This window comes from Macrobrachium rosenbergii, chromosome 27 (genome assembly GCF_040412425.1).
Source record: "Macrobrachium rosenbergii isolate ZJJX-2024 chromosome 27, ASM4041242v1, whole genome shotgun sequence".
Classification (NCBI taxonomy): domain Eukaryota; kingdom Metazoa; phylum Arthropoda; class Malacostraca; order Decapoda; family Palaemonidae; genus Macrobrachium; species Macrobrachium rosenbergii.
Window position 1 is genome coordinate 23189509 of NC_089767.1, and position 27500 is coordinate 23217008.

The 27500-nt window shown below is 37.2% G+C and overlaps 1 protein-coding gene across 2 annotated transcripts in view; it reads left to right on the forward strand.

Annotated features, from left to right (window-relative positions):
* The window catches only part of LOC136853496 (transcription factor hamlet-like), a 94680-nt gene that overhangs the window by 16752 nt on the left and 50428 nt on the right, over nt 1-27500 (forward strand). For both annotated transcript variants that reach the window (XM_067129149.1, XM_067129150.1), the window contains exon 3: nt 10873-11333. In XM_067129149.1, coding sequence (XP_066985250.1) covers nt 10873-11333 — 461 coding nt within the window. The remainder of the gene's footprint in view (nt 1-10872; nt 11334-27500) is intronic.

Here is a 27500-nt window from a genome sequence, read left to right on the forward strand (position 1 = left end):
GATGTACTGATTTCACGTTAAATAGTAGGTGTTGCGAATGAGTCACTCTTTCCCCTTTGTCGAAGCCATGCAGGAGCCAAATCATGTAGGGGACTGTGATAAAAAAGAATTCCAGCTCCATATGAACTCGAATAGGCCTATTGATCAATCCCTGGTTCACGTGGCAAGTACTTGAAGCATCTAGAACAGTGGTTCTCAAATTGGGGGTAATTACCCCCGTGGGGATAATGAGGCCGTTTCCCGTGGGGTATATAAAGAGGCACTTTCTAAAAGTAATATTTTAGTAAAGGACAAACAATTCCATGTTTCCCATTAATAATGCAGTAATAATGTCTTTATTTTCCATTAATTACCACAGAAACAATGCTTCAATTCCAATTTGTAATGAAAGGTACAATGCTTTAATTTTAATTTCTTGTCAAAGGAGAAATGTCTAAAATTTAAATTCTTTATTTCTGAAGACTTGAGTTAAATTAAAATTAATTTCTTGCTTATAAAATGCATCAGAAATTAAGCATTCCAGTATTTTTATTTCCTTTATATCATAACTTCACATAACTGAAGAGGAATGGGGTAGGGGTAATGGTGATCTATTACACCGCTGCCCCCGGGGGTAACGATAACAACGAATTTGAGAACCACTGATCTAGAGAGCTTATTGGAAGTGTGATCACCGAGAGATCATTTCTAATATTGAGAATCCTTCTTCTCTTTTAATGATCTCTGGTTCCTCAAAGACTCTCGAGTAGACAGACAAACAGACAGACAGAAAGGGCAAACTCTGGATCTTCGGGCCAAAGTTCCAACAACCCACAACTCTCTTTAATGAGAGAGAGAGAGAGAGAGAGAGAGAGAGAGAGAGAGAGAGAGAGAACTCGACAATGAGCCGATGGAGCAAATAAAGAGAGAGAAGATAAACGCACGTAAGTTAAAGAAAGGGTCACCTGCGTGAATTAGCAGAGAGATAAGCAGCCGGTGACGTTTCCTGTTTAACGTGGGCTGTGGAATTGAATTTATAAAGCCCCGCTTGCAAAAATGGCTAGTGGAAGAACGATGGAGAGAGAGAGAGAGAGAGAGAGAGAGAGAGAGAGAGAGAGAGAGAGAGAAGACTTGGCAACTGAAACGTAGTTACACCACTCCTCATATCTCTCTCTCTCTCTGTCTCTCTCTCTCTCTCTCTCTCTCTCTCTCTCTCTCTCTCTCTCTCTCTCTCTCTCTCTCTCTCTCTCTCTCTCGCTCGCTCCTGGGACATTATATACATTCATGAATATTGCTTTGTTCAGTATAATGTTTTTCTACAAATTGATCCATATCCACACACACACACTCTGACACTCACACTTACTCACTCACACGCACATATACATACACAACACACACGCTTATATATATGAAAATTGTGTGTTGTGTATGTGTGTATATGTGTGAGTGAATGAGTGTGAGTTATATTATATATATATATATATATATATATATATATATATATATATATATATATATATATATATATTAATATATATATAGTTATATATATACATATATGTTTATGTACATATATAATTTATATATAAATATATATATATATATATATATATATATATATATATATATATATATATATACTGTATATATATATATATATACTCACACTCATTTAACCGCACATACATACATACATGTATGTAAGCATGTGTGAATACTCTATACAATACAAAGGAAGTAACGATAACAAATTCTTTTCCATCAGCCCCAAAACAACTCAGAGCCAAGCATCAAGAATATAATCAGATTCTAGTCCACAGTCTTCTTAAACGGCATCAGAAATGTCTATGAATATATTGACTGTTGACTGAGACCCTCCACCAAGAGATACGAAAAGCAATTATGAGTCTTAAGTGATTTCCATTACCTGTTGGGCCGAATTATCTTTTGATCTTAAGGGTAAAAGGGACGATGTTGCTGGTGGGTTTAAATCATTTTGTGAAGCCTGATACAAGCGCATGATTCTCCGGTATTATTTAGCATATCGTTATTCGGTATGTTGCCTTTGGCTTCAGAAAAGATTTATTATTATTATTATTATTATTATTATTATTATTATTATTATTATTATTATTATTATTATTATTATTATTAGTGTAACGTCGTAACCTCGACAACTAGCAAATTCGATACAGAAGCAGTTTGCCATGACTCTAAGATGAATTATTATTATTATTATTATTATTATTATTATTATTATTATTATTATTATTATTATTAAATGTAACGTCGTAACCTCGACAACTAGCAAATTCGATACAGAAGCAGTTTGCCATGACTATTAAGATGAATTATTATTATTATTATTATTATTATTATTGCCTCAATTGCTCTGTGTCTAAATTATAGTTTGTTTCCCTCAAAAGCGTTTGGGTGACATATTACGGGAACCTTTATTTTTCGAGAAGTATGGCCTAATTTACAGTCAGTTTGTCCTGTAGAGGACGTCTTCCACATTCTCTCACGTAAGATCTATCACACTCGTTACATGGCGTTGCGTAGCTCCCACTTTTGTAGTCTGTTTTGAAATATCTTTTGTAACACACACGCACATAAATATATATCTAGTACATGCATATACATATACATATATATATATATATATATATATATATATATATATATATATATATGTATATATATATATGTATATATAAATATATATATATATATATATATGTATATATATATGTATATATATATATATATATATATATATATATATATATATATATATATACATGAATATATAAACATGTAGAAAAAAAATATATATATATATATATATATATATATATATATATATATATATATATATATATATATATATATATATATATATATATAAATATAGTGTGTGTGTGTGTGTTTATGTGTGAATATCCTTTTTGTCATGTTTAGAAGGAAAATAACAATAGAAAAAAATATGCATAATGAATTATTATTACTAGAAAGCGATGCAAAATGTCTTTTAAACACTTATTTAAATTTCTCTCACACTGCCATTTCCGTTATTCCATAAATGCTCGGAAAGACAAGCGAGGAAAAAGCAAAAAAAAAAAAAGTTACCAGTTGGCTACATTGTACAATTAATTCAGGAGAATAAAGATTAGCCAGAGGTTAATTGTGGATGGAGTGTGAAATGTTGTGGAGGTTGGGGGGGCGGGGGGAAGAGAAGGATGGGGTTATGGGGGCCGGGCGGTTAGGAGAGTCAGGACAGATCACGGACGGCATCAGGGACCGTGGGGTCGTGGGGTAGGAGTCCCAAGGGGTAGGGGGTGGGTACGGGACCCTCATCTTGTAATGTCCCACGACTGACAACGCATAATTTGTAACTTATTCTTAGCGGACAGCGGCTTCTTCTGTTCTCCTTCATCAAACGGCGTCCTCCGACGACTTGTCCTGAAGAAGGAGGACCTCCTCCTCCTCCTCCTGTTCCTCCTTTTCCTCCTTTTCCTCCTCCTTTTCCTCCTCCTCCTCCTCCTCCTCCTCTTCTTCCTCTTCATGACCACGAAGGCAGCTTTAATACTCGTCATTTGAAGCTCGTTGTCATATGCGTCGATCTCTACCTCAATATCCCCCTCCCCCTCCCCTCCCCGTCCCCCTCCTATTTTTAATATGAAATGGCGTTCAGTACGAGAGAATACCCATCGCGAGGTGTTACGTCGCTGATGCACGTTTGCGCGTGCGCATCTTCGTGTGTGTATGCGTTCAATTGTTTATTTGTTGTTAAGGGGTTGTGTTGGAAGGTAGTTGCGTAACAGAGAGAGAGAGAGAGAGAGAGAGAGAGAGAGAGATTCAAATAACCACTAATAGATGTACCAGTGTGTTAGCAGATAGTGACCTCCCGAAAAGAGAGAGATATTCAAATATCCATTTATAGATATACCTGATATACCTGGATTAGCAGAGAGAGAGAGAGAGAGAGAGAGAGAGAGAGAGAGATTCAAATATCCATTTATAGATATACCTGATATACCTGGTTTAGCAGAGAGTGCTTGCATGAGAGAGAGAGAGAGAGAGAGAGAGAGAGAGAGAGAGAGAGAGAGAGAGAGAGAGAGACTCAAATATCCATTTATAGATATGCCTAGTTAAGCAAATAGTGCACGCTCGAGAGAGAGAGAGAGAGAGAGAGAGAGAGAGAGAGAGAGAGAGAGATCCATTTATAGATATACCTGATATACCTGGTTTAGCAGAGAGAGAGAGAGAGAGAGAGAGAGAGAGAGAGAGAGAGAGAGAGATTCAAATATCCATTTATAGATATACCTGGTTTAGCAGAGAGTGCTTGCATGAGAGAGAGAGAGAGAGAGAGAGAGAGAGAGAGAGAGAGATGCGTTGACTAGATGGGGGGTATCTGTGTGTGTGTGTGTATGCGTGTCTGTTGATGTTGGTCATTAGAGTCAACAGAAAGAACTTATAGAGCACGTTCGACCAGGCGTTCCTTTAGACCTTGGGTGTCTGCGGTTGTTTGCTTTGGGGGACCATCCTATGTCCCTAGCCTGCCTCTCTCTCTCTCTCTCTCTCTCTCTCTCTCTCTCTCTCTCTCTCTCTCTCTCTCTCGCATGTACTCTCTCGGTCTTTTGGGCATCACTGTCTGCTAATCCTGTATGTTAATAAAAGGTTGTTTGAAACTCACTCTCTCTCTCTCTCTCTCTCTCTCTCTCTCTCTCTCTCTCTCTCTGATGAATAAGGTGAAAATTTAGCGTGGAAAGTACATGCTTACAATATTAATATATTGATGATAACGTGGTATTTAAAATAAGAGATGTTGTATTTAAAATGAAAGGAGGAAGATTTGCAAAAAAAAAAGAAAAATTAAACAAAATAAAAAATAAAAATAAAGGAAAAAAAAAAAAGACATGCTGAAGGCAGAAAGTGGATGGGGCACGCTTGGGCAAATACCCCGCGGGTTCCAGTAAACAAGCACGAGGAAGAATGAGGCTAAATACGCAAATAAGAGAAGATGGAAAGAGAAAGGCATCTTGAAATCTCTAAAGCCTTAAATGGCTAATAAATTTATGGTAATTGTTTGAGATAACGCTATTTTTTTCTCCATCTGTGCCCATGTATGCCATTCTGAAGAAAAATAAAAAAATTATCGGTCAATTTTTAGTTTTCTGTAATAGACACTATTGTGCCGGCTTTGTCTGTCCGTCCGCATTTTCTGTCCGCACTTTTACTGTCCGCCCTCAGATCTTAAAAACTACTGAGGTTAGAGGGCTGCAAATTAGTATGTATATCATCTACCCTCCAGTCATCAGGCATACCAAATTGCAGCCCTCTAGCCTCTGTAGTTTTTATTTTATTTAAGGTTAAAGTTAGCCATAATCGTGCGTCTGGCAACGATATAGGACAGGCCACCACCGGGCCGTAGTTAAAGTTTCATGGGCAGCGGCTCATACAACATTATACCGAGACCACCGAAAGATAGATCTCTTTTCGGAGGTGGCCTTGATTATACGCTGTACAGAAAAGTCGATTGCGCCGAAGAAACTTCGGCGCATTTTTTACTTGTTTAAGTACGCAAATAAAAGAGAGAGAGAGAGAGAGAGAGAGAGAGAGAGAGAGAGAGAGAGAGAGAGAGGGGAAAGACTTCTTTAAATTCTAAAAACCTTGAATTATATACATAAATATATAAAAATATACATACTTATTGTAACTGTAAACAACATATATATATATATATATATATATATATATATATATATATATATATATATATATATATATATATATATATATATATATATATATATATATATATACATATATATATATATATATACACAGTATATATATATATATATATATATATATATATATATATATATATATATATATATATATATATATATATATATATATATATATATATATATATATATATATTGATATAGATACTAGAGTGTAACTATAAACAACAGTTGGTGATAATCATTTGAGATGAATGCGTTCATGAACTCTATTTTCCTCCATGCCCCTATTTGCAATTTTTTTGGGAATAGTAAAAACATTTATCTGTCAATTTTAAGATTAATTTAATGAGATGTTATTCCAGATTTTAGTATTTAATTGCCTTCTTGTTAAAAATTTTCCATTGGTTGGAAATATCACTTCATTTTAAAGATCAAATAATTTATCATTAATTGACTTTGCAACAACATCAAATAATAATAATAATAATAATAATAATAATAATAATAATAATAATAATAATAATAATAATAATAATAATAATAATAATAAATTTTCCATTGGCTGGAAATGTCACTTCAAATTAAAGATCAAATAATTTATAATTAAGTGACGGTACAACTTAATAATAATAATAATAATAATAATAATAATAATAATAATAATAATAATAATAAGTAATTTAAACTCCTGTTGGCTGAAATGTTGGCTAGAAATGTCACCTCAAAGATAAAATAATTTATAATTAATTGACGTTACAACAACAACAACTAATAATAATAATAATAATAATAATAATAATAATAATAATAATAATAATAATAATTACCTGCATTATTCTGAATGTCTACACCTACTAAATTTTAAATGTATCTTGAACGAAGAAGTTTTTCGTTAGGAGGCCACGTTATCCAGTTGTCGGTGATATAAGCATTAATGGTTTTCCTTCACGGTAAATTATCGTCTTGCAATTTTCTCTCTCTCTCTCTCTCTCTCTCTCTCTCTCTCTCTCTCTCTCTCTCTCTCTCTCTCTCTCTCCTGTAGCATCACTGTCATTTTAGCGCTTTGCATTATAACACTGCGTGCAACTTAGACCATGAAATATAAGATGTAACTCATCTCTTTTGTCGATGAATGTAATGAATTCCAGTAATTCAGTTCCAGTTTCTGGAAGATTCCTGGAAAAATCAATAGTCTGAATGATTAACCTGCAAGCATCCATTATATCCGTCATCCTTTAGCAGTAATAACTGATTAGGACTTTTGATCCTCCTGGAATCACATCATCTGCCTGATTAGGACTTCTGATCCTCCTGGAAGCACATCACCCGCCTGGGGAGGACTTTTGATCCTCCTGGAATCACATCACCCGCCTGAGGAGGACTTTTGATCCTCCTGGAATCGCATCATCGGCCTGAGGAGGACCTTTGATCCTCCTGGAATCACATCACCCGCCTGAGTGGAACTTTTGATCCTCCTGGAATCACATCACCCGCCTGATGAGGATTTTGTAACTTCCTGGAATCACATCACCCGAGTGAGGAGCACTTTTGATCTTCCTGGAATCACATCACCCGCGTGAAGAGGACTTTTGATCCTCCTGGAATCACATCACCCGCCTGAGGAGGATTGTTGATCTTCCTGGAATCACATCACCCGCCTGAAAGATGACTTTTGATCCTCCTGGAATCACATCATCCGCCTGGAAGAGGACTTTTGATCCTCCTGGAATAACATCACCCGCCTGTGGAGGACTTTTGATCTTCCTGGAATCACATCCCCCATCTCATGACTATCAACACATCCCCCATCTTACGACGTCCTTGGTATACCTACGGCTCCGCTTGCCTCGATCATTCCATCCCCAGAGGACTCTCTCGGAGCCCCGAAGCCCCCATCTGCCTCTCTGCCTTCCGAAGTTGTAAACAATGGGGCGTACACAATGGGCCTCAACACCTAGCGGGCGACAAACCTCAAAAAACACAATGCCTGAGCCTGCGACCTCTTTCGTCATCAATTAAGCAGTCACATAAAAACAAATAGAAGAGAAGAAAAGTAGAAAAAAGAAAGAAAGAAAGGTTGGTTGGTTGGGTGGTGGCGGACGAGCTGTGAGGGAAAACAAAAACCGAATAAAGTGAATCGGAGAAAAGCTCTCTCTCTCTCTCTCTCTCTCTCTCTCTCTCTCTCTCTCTCTCTCTCTCTCAAATAGATGGAGTTGCTTGGGCTGTGAGATATTGTGATGAGAGGAAAATCCTTAGTTTTTGTGAGGGAGAAGTTTTTATTGTAGTAATCTCTTGTGTGTTTATGTGTGTTGCATGAACGTGAATGGATTTTTACATAAAAAAAATTGCAGTACTGTATATTTACTTTGTATTTTAAAACTAACAAGAACCTGTAAAGAAAAATAATGGTTGCAAATGTCGAGGCTGATAATTACCAAGTCAGCAAATTTAGACAAATATTTTTGTACTTTGAAGTGATAATAGTTGTAAGTTTTACACACTTTTAATTCCATAACTGAAGTGTATGGATGGATGTCGGTTAAAGGAATAATAACAGTAATACAGAAAGATTACAAGACTCGAGGAACAATTGGAAAAACAGTTCTAAGGGATTAGTATTCAGATAAGAGCAACTTTTTATGAAGATAAAAGCCTGGAATGGCTAAAAGATTCAAATAATCTTTGATTATTTGATTCTGCTGGTAAACACTGAAAGTGGAGCCTCCATAATGTAAATTTCAAGTCACAGAGACAACTGAGTGTTGTTGCTTCGAAATTTAGTGAATGGAAGGTCTAGCAATCAAAGTTTGTTTAGAATTCAGATATATGTTCAAATAAGAAATTTGGTTTAAACTGCAGTGTTCTTAAATGCTATAATGCCGAGTGGATAGTGTGAAATGCTGTCGAGGTACGGTTGGCTACTTCGAGTTGTCCAGTTGACAAACTATATGAAGTAAGGACCTTGATATGAAGTACCAGAGTTCCTCATTCCAGTATCTTTCCAGGAGGAAAGTGACTGGAATAAGGAAGTGGTGTAAGGCCATCTTCCACTTGAAAGGCGTCATCTTTTGAAGCCGCGATATTTAAGGAATAAATTAACTACACAGACATTCACCGAAAACAAACATTATTATTGTATTCAATAGCCTTGCCTGACCCAGTGATCCTTTGTAACTGTCTCGTAATCAGGACTGAATTTAAAAGATAAAACTGGAGGATTTTACCACTACAGTATTTTGTTAGTGGAGAGAGAGAGAGAGAGAGAGAGAGAGAGAGAGAGAGAGAGAGAGAGAGAGAGAGAGTTCTATTAAAGATGAAATGGTTATTTTATATCACAGTTACAGATAAGAGTGAACCAACTGATAAGAAAAAATGTCAGAGGCCGAGTTTGTCATTATGTTGACTCTATTTTCAACTTTCAACGTTTTTCTCGTTTTATTGGCAAGGGAATAAATAGAGAGAGAGAGAGAGAGAGAGAGAGAGAGAGAGAGAGAGAGAGAGAGAGAGAGAATTTAAATTATATTTTGTACCTATGATTTTTACGTTGCGATGTAAAAGTGATAAAGCCATGACGCTTAAAACGTTATCTCATAGAATTAATTACAAAAAACGTTCATTGATAATTTCTCGTTGGAGAAAACGTCTGTTAGTTGGAAGTAATATATATATAATATATATATATACACAGTATATATATGTATATACAGTATATATATATACACACACAGATACTGAAGTGTAACTGTAAACAACAAGCAATCTCTAATGTTGCTCTTTGCAACATCAGTCGTTGATGATAACATCCCATTCATTCTATGCTCCTCACTCATAACCACGTGTGCTTTGTAAATCCTTTCTTCCGGCCCAGCCTCAAAAGCTGACAGCCGAGATACGATTCCTAATGAGGTGTTAATTGTCGTTGGATTCGTAATGAGCAGTTGGCGTCGGGGAAGGGGGCGAGGGGAGAGGGGGGTTGGAGGAAGGGGACAAAGTGTCCGCGATGAATGTCCTAATTGCCGCTCGTGTCCGTGCAATCAATGAGACTTGAAATCCGAGATCGCAGATTACGGGTTTGGGATTTCCACGCGTTTACCATTTTCCCTCCGCCCCATTCAGACGGAAGTCTTCTCTAAACGGGAGGATGACAAAAGGGAGATGAGGATCACAATGCTAGATAATTTTCGTCCTTCTCCGGACACCTCTTTTTTTTTTAACCCCCCCCCCTCTCTCTCTCCCTTAAAAAATCTACAGCTAAATTATAGGGGACGTTTCACTGTTGTGCGGCGTCGTGACTCACCCCTATAATCCGGCAAGTGGAGATTTTAGATTTGTTTAAATATTTATTTGTATTTCCTTTCAATAACTGTATCTGATAGGTGAAATGTCAGGCTTTCTGTTGTCATTAAGACTGTTTGATTATCCTTCGCCGCCCCCCCCCCAACGCTTCCCTCTCTCCTTAAAAAAAAAATACTCCTAAATAATAGGGAAGATTTCACTGTTGTATGGAGTTATGACTCACCCCTATAATCCGGCAAGTGAAGATTTTAGCTTTTAGATTTTAGATTTATTTATTTATTTATTTGTATTGCTTTAATTAACTATCTGATCAGTGAAATGTCAGGCTTTCTGTTGTTATTACGGCTGACTGATTATCCTCCCCCCTTTACCTCTCCTTAAAAAAAAATACTAAATTGTAGGGGACGTTTCACTTTGTGAAGAAATCATAGATTTAAACATTATGTGTTTTGCCTTTTTCTAATTATTATTGCTGGTGTCGTAGTAATCGTTATTGCACCTGTCACTAATGTTTAACACAATACTTTATGAAGAAAAACAGATTTTAACGTTATGTTTTTTGCATTTTTCTGATTAAGATTGCTGGTTTTGTAGTAATCACTATTATGCTTGTCATTAATGTGTAACACTATACTCTTACTTTGTGAGGAGAAAAAACATAGATTTGAACCATTTTTTGCCTTTTCTTATTATTGCTGGTTTTGTAGTAATCATTATTGTAACTGTCACTAATATGTAACTCTTTCCTCTTACTTTGTGAAGAAAAAAAAAACAGGTTTTAACAATTTTTTTGCCTTTTTCTAATAAAAACCTATTTTTTCCTCTCTTTTGACGCCAGTCCCTGGAGAGGGGAGTGACCGCTCATTCCGTGACCTCTGCGATCTGAGTGAGATTGACTCCGAGGGGAGATCTGTGTCCTCGCCGAGGGGACCGCTTTCATCCCCTCGGGATTCCCATTCCTCTCCGAGAGACTCTCAGGGACACCTCTCGTCACCCCACGCCCATCTCACCTCGCCGCCGCCGCGCCCACACAGAACCCCACCTACGCCCACCAGTACCTCCGAAGGCCACGATCTCAACATGAATTCGGCAGGTGCCGCTGCCGAGCTCAGCGCTGCTGCTGAGCGGTTCATTACTCAGCAGCTCTCTGCCGTGCCTCTGGAGCTGGAGGTGCGGCCGTCTAGCACTGGCGTGGGCGTGGGCGTGTGGTCCAAACAAGTCATCGCGAGGGGGACGCGCTACGGCCCTTTTTTGGGGAAGTGGACCGCTAACGCCAAGGATCCGGGACTCGCTTGGGAGGTGAGTGCTACCGGAAGATTTTCGTACTTTCGTAACCATTACTTTCCTCTTCGACTTTCTTTTGACTTTCTGAAGTTGGGTAAAGGTCATTTCGTTGTAGAAGATGCATAACAGGAACGCGGACTTGCAATTTCGTTAATGAAGATACGTGATAGGAAAGCGAACTTGAAATCTGTGCATTGCATAATTCATAGTCTAGGCCTAACAAAATGGTATGGTTGGTTTCTGATATTACCCAGCATCTTGTACTACGTCGTTAGAACATTTCTCTCTCTCTCTCTCTCTCTCTCTCTCTCTCTCTCTCTCTATGAAAACTTTCTTATAATTGTAACATGACATTATTCATATTGAAAGTATTTCTATGGAACGCGTTATTTGCTCTCCTTCTTATTTTAGGAAAAATAATATCTTGTCGTTTGCAGGCCTATTAACATTTCGCCTTGTAATAGGAATATTCTATTGTATTACACAAAAACAAGTTACTTATAGATTACCATCACTCCACTTAACAATCGCTTACGTTCCACTTCCATCGGTTTCCTGTCTCTCCCTCGTTTTCTCTTACGCCTTTAGCTTCAATTCCCCCTCCCCCTCCCCTTCCCTCCACCTCACCAGTCATCATTTTCCCTTTCTTCCCTCCCATTATGATGGCGCTGATCAATAGAAATATCTCAGCCTCTAAAAATTCCTTTTCTCAAAGAGTAAAGTTGGAAAAGGACCTGGCTGGTGGAAGGACCTCCGTGTTTGAAAGGATTTGTCTGGCCGGGGGCACATGTTATTATGTATCATCCAGTCACCCTCAAGTGCCGACGATTCCAGGCTGAAGTCCCTTTGTGGGCGACCTCTGGAGGGAAGGGGCCATTGTCTTTGCGGAGAGCATTATACTCTTCAGGAAACCAAAGCCATTAGGGACAGGTCGAGGTCCTCTAAGTGAGGTTATGAGGGCGGAGAAGGAGGTTTTGCCTCAGTGCATTAATCTCCACGATGAGCTTTTTCTCTCGACTGGAAATTACGCTGTGGAAGGAGAAGAAGAAGAAGAAGAAGGAGGAGGAGGAGGAGGAGGAGGAGGAGGAGGAGGAGGAGGAGGAGGAGGAGGAGGAGGAGGAGAAGGGCTCGCTGGAAAACTGGGTCTTCCAGAAGAACGGGAAAATGGAAAGGTCACTTCTGGAATTATGGAGATAATGAATCCTCTCTCGGGGTACAATAATTTTCAGAGTTGTTCTTGTCCAAAGAAATATTATAAGAAATTGAAAATGGAAAATATCAATAGAATTGGTCACTTCTGGAATTATGAAGATAATGAATCTCCTCCGGTACAATGACTACCAACGTTCGTCTTGATCGAAGGAATATTATAATGAATAAAAAATGAAAATCAGCAACAAAATTTGCAAACATTTCTGAAAATATACCACCATGGGACCCCGGGACCTGTATCCCAGTGAATGTCTTTAACCCAAGCCAAGAAGAGTAAAAATACAAAGACATAGCTGATTGCAAATGCCTAAAATTCCCCTTTTTAATACCACTGTCTCTCCACTGAATCATTCGGCCATAGAACCGCCTCTTGCGGTTCTTTACCTTTGAAAATTCCACTTTATTATTTTCTCAAACGCAAAATGCATAAAAGACCCTTCGGGGACTCTTTCCTGCAATTTAATACTAAATTATTTCCCCCGACGTTCTTCCCCGATGGTCTCCGGTCTTTTCTCGTCCATCTGCCCTTTCCTCCTTATCCATCTGATCCTCAACTGTCATTGAACGCCTCCTCCACCCTCTTCCTCGGTCCTCCTCCTCTTCCTCCTCCTCCTCCTCCGCTATCCTTCTTCTCCTCCTCGGGAGGCACTCAGCAAGAAGCAAGTTAAGGAGGACTTCCGGTGTGTTTTGTCTACCAGAGGGATGGAGACGGAAACCTTTTTACTTGCATCCTGAGAGAGAGAGAGAGAGAGAGAGAGAGAGAGAGAGAGAGAGAGAGAGAGAGAGATGGTGTACAAAATGTTGAGAGAGAGAGAGAGAGAGAGAGAGAGAGAGAGAGAGAGAGTAGGATGGGTGTACAAAATGTTGAGAGAGAGAAAGAGAGAGAGAGTAGGATGGGTGTCCAAAATGTTGAGAGAGAGAGAGAGAGAGAGAGAGAGAGAGAGAGAGAGAGAGAGAGAGAGAGAGTAGGATGGGTGTCCAAATTTTGAGAGAGAGAGAGAGAGAGAGAGAGAGAGAGAGAGAGAGAGAGAGAGAGAGAGAGAAAGTAGGATGGGTGTTCAAAATGTTGAGAGAGAGAGAGAGAGAGAGAGAGAGAGAGAGAGAGAGAGAGAGAGAGAGATAAAGTAGGATGGGTGTCCAAAATGTTGAAAAATGATTCAGTGATAGTGTTTAAAATTCGTCATAATGTCTTATGCTGGCTCTGATAATTTGTTAAAGATAATAGTTAGATTAATATAAGTAATAATGTATTAGAAACGTTCATTAACGCATGCGTATTACTGCGCATTTTTTTTTGAAGTATGAAGTTGCAGGCATTACGATTTACTGAAAGAAACGGAACTGAATTTTTCCAGTAATCACTCACAAAAGCATAAAAAAACTTTGGAAATGATCAGTTGCTAGTTTTTATTTATATTTGTAATTTTTCTTTCTTTTTTTAACATTTTCTTGCTCTGATTGTTAAGGTCGTAGTTTAAACTCTACATGAATAAGGTATATCTTGCAATAATTTCTTCGTGGAAGTTATAATTGTAGAATATTTTCTTAGAGTTTAAAACGTTATTTTAACTCTTATTTTATATTATATTTTTAGTAAGGATCGAATCTTCTTCCGGTTCCGTGATTACAGAAAAAAATTAGAGTGAAAATAATGTTCAGGTTATTAAATACAGGTATCCATGCATGTATCTTAGAATGGAATGAGTAGGGAAATGAATAAAGAATAAAACTTCATTAATAAATGCTTCCCACATATTCTCTCTCTCTCTCTCTCTCTCTCTCTCTCTCAATGCTTTATAAATGCTTCTCACATTACACTTTATATTTCGCACAATCTCTCTCTCTCTCTCTCTCTCTCTCTCTCTCTCTCTCTCTCTCTCTCTCTCTCTCTCTCTCTCTCTCTCTCTCTCTGAACGCTTAATAAATAAATGCTTCTCACATTTCGTGGTTTATCTCTCTCTCTCTCTCTCTCTCTCTCTCTCTCTCTCTCTCTCTCTCTCTCTCTCTGAATGCTTAATATATAAATGCTTTTCACATTACATGGTTTATATTTCTTACAATCTCTCTCTCTCTCTCTCTCTCTCTCTCTCTCTCTCTCTCTCTCTCTCTCTCTCTCTCTCTTACTGAATGCTTCCCCTCTATTCCCCGCACTCTCATTATCTCCCATTTTTCCCCTCATCTATTTCCCCCAACCTGACCCCTCACGTCCCCTCTCCCATGACACTCCTAAAATCACGCACGCTCTCTCTCTCTCTCTCTCTCTCTCTCTCTCTCTCTCTCTCTCTCTAGATACCATTGCAGCTGAGGGTAATAATTATTGAGAGGTAGGTCTCTCTCTCTCTCTCTCTCTCTCTCTCTCTCTCTCTCTCTCTCTCTCTCTTGATATCATAGCAGCTGAGTGTGATAATTATTGAGAGAGTCCTCTCTCTCTCTCTCTCTCTCTCTCTCTCTCTCTCTCTAATAATTATTGAGAGGTACGTCACTCTCTCTCTCTCTCTCTCTCTCTCTCTCTCTCTCTTGATATCTAGCAGCTGAGTGTGATAATTATTGAGAGAGTCCTCTCTCTCTCTCTCTTGATATCATAGCAGCTGAGTGTGATAATTATTGAGAGAGTCCTCTCTCTCTCTCTCTCTCTCTCTCTCTCTCTATATCATAGCAGCTGAGTGTGATAATTATTGAGAGAGTCCTCTCTCTCTCTCTCTCTCTCTCTCTCTCTCTCTAATAATTATTGAGAGGGACGTCGAGAGAGCCGCTTTTGGGCGAAAGGCTCCGCCGATTGAGTGATCGATCTCTGTCTTCTTGGCGTGACCGAAAGCGGAGGTCAGGGTTACGTCGCCCCGACTTGTGATTAGCCGGAAGCGCGCAAATGGTTCGGATCAGGCAATTTCGAAATTTGCGTGCGCGCGTGTACGCGTGTGGACGTAAGTTCGTCGAGTGGATGGGTAAAATTTAGTGACCATAAAATGTTATTTATCATTTTTTTATTTGAATATTTGCGTATTTAGGGAAATAAGAAAAACTCATCTAATTTTCGTAATATTAAAATAAAGATAAAAATGTGTGTGTGCCCGCGCGCGCGCGTGTGTATACGTAAGTTTTTCGTGTGAAAATGGAAGTAAGTGGGTAAAATTTAATGATCACAAAATGTTATTTTGAATATTTGCGTATTTAGGGAAACAGGGAAAACTAATTAAATTTTCGTGCTATTAAAATAAAGATAAATTTGTGTGTGTGTGTGTGCGTGTTTGTATACGTAAGTTTGTCGTGTGAAAATGGGAGTAGATGGGTAAAGTTTAATGATCACAAAATGTTATTTTGAATACTTGCGTAATTAGGAAAACAGGAAAATAGGGAAAAACGAATGAAATTTTCGTAATATTAAAATAAGGAATGCAATCATTATTGTAGTATTTCAATGCAACGGATTGAAATAGGAAATGCCTTTAGGAATAATGTCAAAATAAATTTAATACCAAAGAATTAATACCGAATGTCTGCAAAATCTACTTGAGAGGAACGAAAAAGCGTTTACCGTAAAACTGTCATTCAGCTAATTGCAAAAAAGTGTTCATTTCATAAAAGACGGTGCTTTGGGAATATTCAAATACAAATATTTAGGAGATATTACGTTTCATGGTTTTAACGTCGTTTCTCCTTTTCCATCTCTGGATTTCTTCAAGCAGCAGTTTATCCTGTTCTGTATATTATTTCGATTTTGCTGATAACCTCCTGTTCAGCCAAAATATTTTGACAGTCGTGGCTTCTGTTCGAGTCTAGTAATTGGAACATTCTCTGAAATCCTGCTCATGGGGTGTAAATGCTTTTTCGTCTTCTCAAGTAGGCGTTGCAGGCATTCGGTGTTAATGCTTTGATATTAAATCTGTTTTGACATTATACCTACAGGCATTTTCGATTTCTGTCCGATCCACTGAAATAAAACAATAATGATTTCAGTCCTTATTTTAATAATTTTTTTTTTATCGTGCTTTCAAAATTCAGCATTGCAATTCTGCTGATATGACTGACAAGACTTTACTTTTTATTGTGAGCAAGTCTTTGCTTAGATAATTCTATGAAGTCCCTAGTTAAATTATGGGAGATCTCTATGGTTTTTAACTGTCATTTTTGGATAAAAAAAATTTTAATCGTACGGTAATTTTGGCGTTTATTACTGAAACCGAACCTATTTACGCGAATATTTTCAACAAATTCGATGCATTTTTATTAAGTTACATATGCAGATGAAAAGTTAAGTATACCTTAGTTTAACCAGACCACTGAGCTGATTAACAGCTCTCCTAGGGCTGGCCCGAAGGATTAGATTTATTTTACGTGGCTAAGAACCAATTGGTTACCTAGCAACGGGACCTACAGCTCATTGTGGAATCCGAACCACATTATAGCGAGAAATGAATTTCCATCACCAGAAATAAATTCCTCTTATTTTTCATGCTTTATATCGTCTCTCCTTCCAAATTAAACTGATAGCACGGCTGAGGGGAAAATGCAAATCAAGGATGAAATCCTTCGTTATTACGAGCCGCAGATAACGTTTGTCTCTTGGCGCCATACTCTTCCAGGTGCATTCTTCCCGTTCCGTGAAAAGAGGTAGATTTTAATGATGCCGGCGAAATTCTCATCGCCCCCTTCATTCACACCTTCCAGATGAGATTGGAAAGGAATCTAAAACGTCCCATTTTCTTGACGTCCTTCCAAAACTCCAGATTCCAGTTACCGAAATTCCAGCTTCCAGTTACCGTTCCAGGTGCATGGAAATCTCAGACTTGAAGAGTCCAAAAAGGGGCTGGTGGCTGTTAGTGGGTGTTCCGGAGGTCCCTCTCCCCTCCCTCCCTCCCCCCTACCAGGTCATTGTTCAGAATAATGATGATGATGATGATGATGGCGATGATGATATGGTCCTCAGCGCATCGTCATTACCGGATCTTGTTTAGGATCGGTTTTGTAAGGTTACACAAGAGGACAGCCACCGGTGATGACTCCTGAAGTGGTTCCATTCAAAAGGGAGAGAGAGAGAGAGAGAGAGAGAGAGAGAGAGAGAGAGAGAGAGAGAGAGATTCGGAAGAAAGAATATACTCTCTAAGAATTCGGAATCTGATGAACAGCTGTCGATAAGTGAGGCAGAGAAAGATCCTGAAGAGAGAGACTCCCTCCTCCATGGGCGGGGAAGGGGGAGAGGAAAGCCCCTTCTCTATACTATACCTTCCTTCTTTTCTTCCCCTTCCCACCCCTGCCCCCTACCCCTTCCCCCTGAGGGAACGTCCTTTTCAAACCCTGTCCTTAGGCTCATCCACCAAAGAGTTGAGACGTGAATTTGACCCTTCCAGCACGCGGCAGAAATGATAGCAGTTTGGACCACTCGTTCGCAAGAAGATAATTGCAGCGTAAACTGCAATTAGAGTCGATTTTCCGATAGTTACTGCCTGACTATCGACCGTAGGCGAAGGCCGCCACTTAAGGGTTCTGAAAGATAAGTTGAATTGGAGGGTGGAAGCTTCGTTTAGTTATCATTATCTACGTTAATCACTTGGATTCTATTTTAAGTGAAGATGGCTATTAAGCGATCAAGAGTGTGGTAAAGTCATTAATGTTGTGGCTTTGGGGAAGAGAGAGAGAGAGAGAGGGAGAGGGAGAGAGAGGGAAAGAGAGAGAGAAAAGTGCGGGGGTGGGGGACAAGATGATAATGATGATAACTATGGTAAGGAAGCGTAGATGCGGTAAATTGTACGTGAGGGGAGAATATTTAGAAACAGCGAAGCGTAATTAAGATGATTCTGAAACCGAGAAAATTACAGGAACTTTTAGAGAGGAAATTATTTATTGTAGATTATCAATAAAAGTTAGAGAATAAATCTCATTCGACCGGTAGATAGGGAAGACCTGTTTTAGATGTTTCTTGAGTGATTAATAGATTGTTTAGAGTTATAAACTAATAATATAATCATGATAATTAAAGGGAGATGAACGGAAGTAGAATGACCTACGTCATGATTATGTCATCTGAATTTGGTAAAATTTATAAAATATATATATATATATATATATATATATATATATATATATATATATATATATATATATATATATATATATATATATATATATATATAAGGAAATAGAAGCAAGTGAAGTGAGCAATAAAAGAGTGGAGCAGACTCACTTGCTGCTTTCGTAGCCACAAGATTTTGTGCTTATGACCTTTACTATTGTAACGCCAGTGTAATAAACCGACCAATTAATCAGTCAGTCATTTGCAGCCACTAAAGGCCTTGCTACAGTGGTGCTGATTTAAGAAAGTGCCGATAATGACATTTTTGGTAATAGAAGCTACAGCGCTCGAATATTTTCCAGAAAATAAATTTGATTCTTCGTGCTATATATATATATCCTTATTTAGAACCTTGAAGTCATATTATTACAGAACGATATTTTTTCAGCATTTTTAATGAAGTCTTTCAAATCTTTAAAGCATGAAAAAACATTCAACTAAGAAATGTGCAATTCGTTGGATTTTGCTTTGCATTTTCTAAGTACATCAACTGTCCATGCCTACCATAAGTTGCAGTAGTCATATTTTTTTTTCATCAGTCAGAAATTATAGCACAAAAATATTGTAAATCTCTCTCTCTCTCTCTCTCTCTCTCTCTCTCTCTCTCTCTCTCTCTCTCTCTCTCTCTCTCTCTCATTTTTCTGTGCACATGTATAAAAATTTTGGGGCCTGTGAAGTACCAACCCAAAAATGACATTTTCAGACCATTCTTTCGTCCGTATCAGCACCCGCAGATTTATAATAAATTTTTGTTTATTCATTATTTTATATTTTTAAAAACTGCCTCCAGCAAGAAATTGCTTCTGTGATGTATTTGTGTGCTTGCAAAGACTGACATAAAAACAAGTCATTTTTATCTCTGAAGCCGGAATGATTTTTAAAGTTTTCTTTCTATTTTATGTTCCTTTTTATTTACAGTGATGATAGATTCTTACAGTTGTCGACTGATTTAGTTTATGAAGCAGCAAAGCTTATGTATGTCAGGGCCTAATATTATGCTGCTTAATGTGAACGGAACCTAAAAAAGGACATAAATGGATATAATAATTTCTTTTGGTAATTAAAATACAGTCTGTGCAAAAGTCCCAGGTGAATAAAAATTATTATATTTTTAAAAGTACCGTATGGGTCAATAGTAATATAGAAGTAAATATTATTATTATTATATTATGCACCTTCAGTATCAAGGGTTTTTACTTATTTTTTGTTTTTCAAAAGTAGAAGAATTATACTGAAGGACACCACTTGTTCCATGGAATGCCTTTTGCTGAACGTGAAATACATTTTTGGACAATTTCGTCAAAAAATTTGCGGTAAACATTATTCATTCTCTCCTTCACAAATGTATATTACACGGGGCAGGATGCAATCTTATTAGGATTCTGTTTTGATTTAAAAGACGCCCAAAAGGAAGCTTGAGATACGTCGAAGTTACAATCAGCATCATATTCAAAATCAATTAGAAGATGCTGAAATTGAAATCATTGCTCTTTTTCCTGTTCATTTAAACATTACAAAAGTTAACGAAGACAATGTTGCTCAGTTCTTGAAAATATTCCTCTCGATTGACTTGAGATCTTTTATTTGTTTTCATCGTCGCATTTAGAATTCCTTTATTCCTTTATTCCTTTATTTATTAATGCATTCAACGTCGTTATCTCAAACGCATTATTTCGAAGAGCGTGAAAATATTTTGGGTTGTAGGCGTTCGTGGAAAATTTTCTTCTGTTAACACAGGAATTCGTAAATCTAGGATTGCTGTATTTAGTGAGTTTTCTCTCTTACTGCTTCCAAGATTCGGAATTCTTTTCTTGCTTCCGATTTTCACTTTGCAAGAGTTTCATTGATTTCTTCGTCGTTTACCGTACTTTTCTTCTTTTCTCCGCATTTTTCTCTCTTTTCTTATGTCCAATGACTTTTTCTTTTGAGAGAGAGAGAGAGAGAGAGAGAGAGCGAGGTCCTCGTTTCCACAGGCTACATACTAATGTTGAAATTTCTGCGATTTTGCCGTAGGTAACGATTGAAGACGTATAGTTGATTTCAATTATTACATTCAGTTTTACATTCGGCAGATATATTTTCAATCGCTGTTCTTCCCAACCTCCCAACTGAAGGCTCTCAACTTTCTTTACAATGTCGACATTTCACAACTGTCAGTGGACTGACATATCTATCTTTACTACTGTACCTTTATATTCTTTCATTTTCATCCCTCACAAACCAAAAAAATAATAAAAAAAAAAACTACTGATAAAGATAAACGAAGGAAAGTTGAAAGATAAAGAGGTATTATTTTATAAGTTGCCAATACACTATATGAAACTGTAACCTACATTTTTGAAAAGAGCTTTTCATTCTCGTTATTTTGAACCCCATAAACACTATGCGCAAATGATAAAAAAATATTAATCAAATTATAACTTATAAGGTAAGACAATACCGCCCTCCACTCCGCCTCTGTAGCTAATACGGCAAAATTGTAACCAGTAAACACCCCTAGGTTACGTTATAGGTTGATATTTTTAGGTTCTTTTAGCGCCCTATCATTTCCTATCCATTTTTGCATGAAAAACCCAAAATAGTTTTTCATGTAAAAATAGCTGTCTGGAGCCTTACTGGAATGGAATATAAAATTTAGGCCAAAGACCAAGCGCTGGGACCAATGAGGTCATTCAGCGCTGAAAGGAAAAGTGAAAGTAAAAGGTCTGAAAGGTGTAACAGGAGGAAAACCTAGCAGTTGCGCTATGAAACAATTGTGAGGAGAGGGTTGAGGAAAGTAAGATGGAAGAAAGAGAATACGAACGGAGTTACAGTAATAGGAATGAAAGGGGTTGCAGCTATAGGGGCCGAAGAGACGCAGCAAAGAACCTTTAGTAACTCCTACAGTGCACCCGGGGAGCTGAAGTCTTATTGGGGAGCTGAAGTCTTATAAAAATTTTACTGATAAAGATACGTATTATATATCTTTCAGTAAGCTTGGTATCCCCGGGTATTTAAGAAAATAAATATTGAAATCAACAGAAGTAACCGTCTTTCTTTTTTAGTGATGACGAAGAAATCAAAGTTACGCGAAGTAAAAAGTTACAGATAAACTGAAACATTTACAACACAGCCTCGTTATCAGCATTATGGAGTTTATGGTCGTCTCTAAGACCTTTCCATACTGATAAAAGGTAAATCCTGAGATTTTATCACACTCGTGCAATCTTTATGTCTTCATCTCCCAGCCAAAGAAACCCGTCAAGTTTTTATTTTTTTTATTTTTATTTATTTATTTTTTTTTGGTTCGCTATCAGCTGAACCAGTTTCTACAGGTACTGTTTGATTTCTAGGTTATTCTGTCAACTTTAGATCAAATTTATATAATTTTTTTTTAGGTGTATGCCCACAAGATATGATGTAAAAAAAATAAAACTTACTGAAAGCTCAAATTGCTACATTTGATGATGACATTTTTATCTCTCCCGTCAGACGTCGTGAACTAATTAAGAACAAAGTCATAAAATTCCAATTTAATTACATTTATTCGTTCACTCTGTTTATTTAAGAATCACATTATTATTTTCAGCATTAATTATAAGACTTAGTCACATATGCCATGCTTTGTAGCTCTTATGTACATGTGTTTCAGTGTAAAAGCATGTTTATTATACATTTTTTTTTCTTTTAAATTTCATTTTCATTCATTCATCATCACGCGAATGACCTATTTGGTCCCATTTCTAGGCCTGTGACCTAGACCTAGTATTTCATCCTAATCCTTCGGGTCAGCCCTATGAGAGCTGATAGTCAGCTTAGTGGTCTGGTTAAACTATCTTAATAATAATAAAAATCTTATGTTCCGTTAAACTACGAACGTTTGAGAAACGTAGTAAATTATTGAAAATTTCTCGTGATCGTCTGTTGGTCACTGTACTCGTTCATTAAAAAAAAAAATCAAATTAAATCGGTTTGACTGCATTCTTTGCAATTCTCATGTCCCGCGAATCGACGAATCATTTACGAAAAATGAAGTACATTACTAAACAAGGAAAAAGTAATCAAGTTTTCTGTACAGCCGCTACAGCGTTTAATTAAGGCCGCCGAAAATAGATCTGTATCTTTCGGTGGTCTCGGTATAATGCTGTATGAGCCGCGGCCGATGGAACTTTAACAACGGCCATGTGGTGGCCTATCCTATTTCGTTGCTAGAAGCACGATTATGGCTAACTTTAACTTTAAATAAAATACAAACTACTGAGGCTAGAGGGCTGAATTTGGTATGTTTGACGATTGGAGGGTAGATGATCAACTTACCAATTTGCAGCCCTCTAGCCTCAGTAGTTTTAAGATCTGAGAGCAGACAGAAAAAGTGAGGACAGGAAAAAGTGAGGACAGAAAAAAAGTGCGGACAGATTAAAGTGCGGACGGACAAACAAAGCCGGCACAATAGTTTTCTTTTACAGAAAACTAAAACTCCTCGTGACCGTCTGTTAGTCACTGCATTTGTACATTAAGACAAAAATAAACAAACAGGACCAATTATGCATTGAATAAATAATAAAGAAATCAGAGTTTCACAAAAGTCAGGTGGGAACATTGTTTACAAGATCCACCATCCCCTCCTCTTCAAATTCGTAGATAAAGGTGAGTCCTAAAAGTTTTCGATCGCTGGGGTTGGGGTTGGCCACACACACTCAATTAGGTCTTATCCGACATGACACAAAGCGCGCCTGTGTTCTCGCCATAAAAGAAGATAAAAGGTAATAAGATTGACACCGAGGAGCTCACATAACGAGAGATAAGTAAGACGGCAGCAGTAATCCGCCAGTTATCTCCCACTTACTTATTATTATTGTTCGGTCGCGCTCGTTTTCCAATAAGGTGGCGAGAGCTGATAATCGGCGCTCTCTCGCTGTGAGGTCGAGAGTTGGATTGCTTCTACACATTAAGCAGTTTTTTCTCATTTTTAGTTGTCTGTAAAAGAAAACTATTGTACCGGCTTTGTCTGTCCGTCCGCACTTTTTCTGTCCGCACTTTTTTCTGTCAGCACTTTTCCTGTCCGCCCTCAGATCTTAAAAACTGCTGAGGCTAGAGGGCTGCAAATTGGTATGTTGATCATCCACCCTCCAATCATCAAACAAACCAAATTGCAGCCCTCTAGCCTCAGTAGTTTTTATTTTATTTAGGGTTAAAGTTAGCCATAATCGTGCATCTGGCAGCATTACACCGAGTCCACCGAAAGATAGATCTGTTTTCGGTGGCCTTGATTATACGCTGTAGCGGCTGTACGGAAAACTCGATTGCGCCAGTTTCTACTTGTTTTTATTGTGCATGAAATTTAAGCTTTTGAATACTATGATTTCTCTCGCATGAAGTTGATATATTTTTTTTTTTATTTAATAACCAATTCCATTACTGAAATTATATATTTTATTCATACATTATATAAAATTCTCAACCATATTTGAATTATGAAATGATAAATTTTATTCATATATAAAATTCTCAACCATATTTGAATTACTGAAATGATAAATTTTATTCAGATTATATAAAATTCTCAACTATATTTGAATTACTGAAACGATAAATTTTACTCATGTATAAAATTCTCAACCATATTTGGATTAATGAAATGATAAATTTTATTCAGATTATATACAATTCTCAACCATATTTGAATTAACGAAATGATAAATTTTATTCATATATAAAATTCTCAACCGTATTTGAATTAATGAAATGATAAATTTTATTCAAATTATATAAAATTCTCAACCATATTTGAATTAATGAAACGATAAATTTTATTCATATATAAAATTCTCAACCATATTTGAATTAATGAAATGATAAATTTTATTCATGTTATATAAAATTCCCAACCATATTTGAAGGTGACTTTTCTGGAAACGAGCGGACGTAAATATTACCGCTGCGAAACGAAAGCATAACTCTCTGTACGTAACCTGAAGGTAAACATTCAAGCATGTAACCATTTCTGTCTATAGAAACCCGAAGGCCACCGGCTTTCTTTTTCTCTCTCTCCCCAAATGCTTGACGAGATCAGACCGTACTTCTCACAATGGCCTCCGTGCATGACATGAAGGAGAAGAGAAGATGGTTATGAAAAAAGAAAAAAAAAAAGAAAACGCAACCGCCCAACAGTTACGGCGGGACTTGTCATTAAGGAGAAACATCGGTGATTTATCACAGCGTATTTTGTAAACCGCCGCAACTCAGTTTGCAAACTAAAATACAGTAGTTGATGGTGAGACTTCAGAGAGAGAGAGAGAGAGAGAGAGAGAGAGAGAGAGAGAGAGAGAGAGAGAGAGAGAGAGAGGACTGTGTCACATCTGCCTTGCTTGCAAACTAAAAATACAGTAGTTGATGGTGAGACTTCAAAGAGAGAGAGAGAGAGAGAGAGAGAGAGAGAGAGAGAGAGAGAGAGAGAGAGAGAGAGAGAGAGAGGACGTGGGCGAGGACTGTTTCACATCGTAGTTTTTAAATTAAAATACAGTAGTTGATGGTGAGACTAGAGAGAGAGAGAGAGAGAGAGAGAGAGAGAGAGGACGCGAGCGAGAACTCTCTCTCTCTCTCTCTCAGGTTGTGTCTCTTCGGAAAGGAAAACAAATCTGTCATTGCGAATATCGAAAAGATTTTCCCCGTCTTTTTCGAAGCCTGACCAAACTTTACGTGCTTCGGGAACCGCCAACTGAAAATCGTCTTCGATAATGACAAACAGTTTAGTTCTCGGTATTTCTAAACAATCGTTTTCGTCTTCTAATCATTCGTGAGTGTTGAAGCACCAAAAATGAGGTCGCCTGCTTCAGGTGAGCTACATTTTCATGTTATATGTTATAGAAAATATAGATATTTTCTTATGCAGTATAGGTATTATCTTCAAAAGGGGTTACTCTGTACTTAATTAGATAGGATTTTGGGGATAAGGATGTTAGCCCTGTGCCTTAACACTTGCTTACTATATTGGGGGTTTTATGACGAAGCTAACTGGCTTTCATCATGATTCACTCATACAGGTTCTGACTAGAGCCAACCTTGTTTACCTTAGGTAATCAAAATAAATAAATAATTATATATATATATATATATATATATATATATATATATATTTATATATATACATATATATTATATATATATTTATATATATATATATATATATATATATATATATATATATATATATATATATATATATATATTATAATATATATATATATATTACTAACAGGACCTCATTCAAACTGAATGGTATCTAGTGGAGATAGTAATTGCACTAATCCACAGATCAACTGTGTATGTGATTGTTAATTATGTATATATATGTGATTATATATATATATATTATATATATATATATATATATATATATATATATATATATATATATATATATATCCTATCTAGTCAACAGTGACCCGATGTAACTTATTTTGATTTCTTTCCATAAAACAGTATAGCAGCATGGATAAAAGGAGCTAGATGTTTTATTTTGATCTTATAGATTTTGTTCGCTTGTTTATCGGTACTGCTTCCCATTTCGGAAGCAGTTCAAAGAGCACAGATCCCAGAAAGCGCAGTAATGCAAATATGCCACATCAGCGAAAGACACAAAAACCGTATAATGTTTCTCAAAATACAAGACATGCCTGAAAACAATAACAGTAAACAAGATTTGTGAAATTCAAGGGAACATGATGAAGATATTTCGTCCCCACAATGATATACAGATTACAAACATTTTCTCCACATTCCTGACCGCTGAAACGCGACCCAAATCGAAATATGAAAAAGGGAATTGCTTAAGAATGCTTATCTCTGTGACAAGAGAGCAGTCAGAAGAAAGAACGAGAGATCCCCCCCTTGACGTCAACCGCATAGGCCTAAGGTGAAGGAAGATAGGCATTATGAAAAGATGCTGGATTAAGGCTGGATTAATGTCAGGCGAACACCAGTAACTTTTATGATGCCCTGCTGCGTCCCTGATTGAGATATGCCTGCGCGCAAGCAAGAGGAAAGGTAGAGGAGGAGATACGTTAGGCCCTCTGAGGCGTTGCATGAAAGTAAAAATAAGTATTGTGTTGTTCAGTGGAGACATTTTTCTCAGCGTCTTTCTTCAATTTTTGTGAATGGTAAGATTTATCATGTAAGTTGTTTATTTAATTTTCTATTTTGACTCTTGACTCTCTCTCTCTCTCTCTCTCTCTCTCTCTCTCTCTCTCTCTCTCTCTCTGGATACAAGAGAAACACACGAATACTGTCGGTTAGGCAGTCGACTCACAAACAAAGAAATCCGTTTCGTAGGAAGTTAAGTTATAGCTTATTGTCTTCACAAACGTTATAATTTACGTGGATATATTATACTGTGTCCCTCATGACAATGTTGTTCTCAAAAAAAAGAAGAGATAACATTATGCAACATTTATGCTTTAACTGCTGTATCGTGTGGACCAATCTTTTTTTTTTTTTTTTTTTTTTTTTAGAAAACTACCACATTAACAGTCCGTCAAAACTTTATACAAACCGCGTCATTCACTTTTATCTTGTACCCAATTCCCTGCACACTGAGGCCGTTTCTTTCCCATACTTCTTTCTTACTATGAAGTGCGTTCTGTGCCTTCCTCTCCTTCTCTCTCCTATTAGTTCCCAGTCACAAAAGTTCTCCATTCTTACCACATGACCAGACTTTGTCAAAATACTTTTTCAATTCTTCTTCAGATCTGTGCATGTTTAAGCCTTTCACGTGTTTTTATACCAAATGAACTACGCAGACAGTTCATCTCAACAGCCTTAGCTCTTTCTCTCTCACATTTATCGTCCACATTTCACTTCTAGCTGTATTCTTGCAGCAGTTATAAAGTGAAAAAAGTGAAAAAATTCACTCTGAAAATTATTAT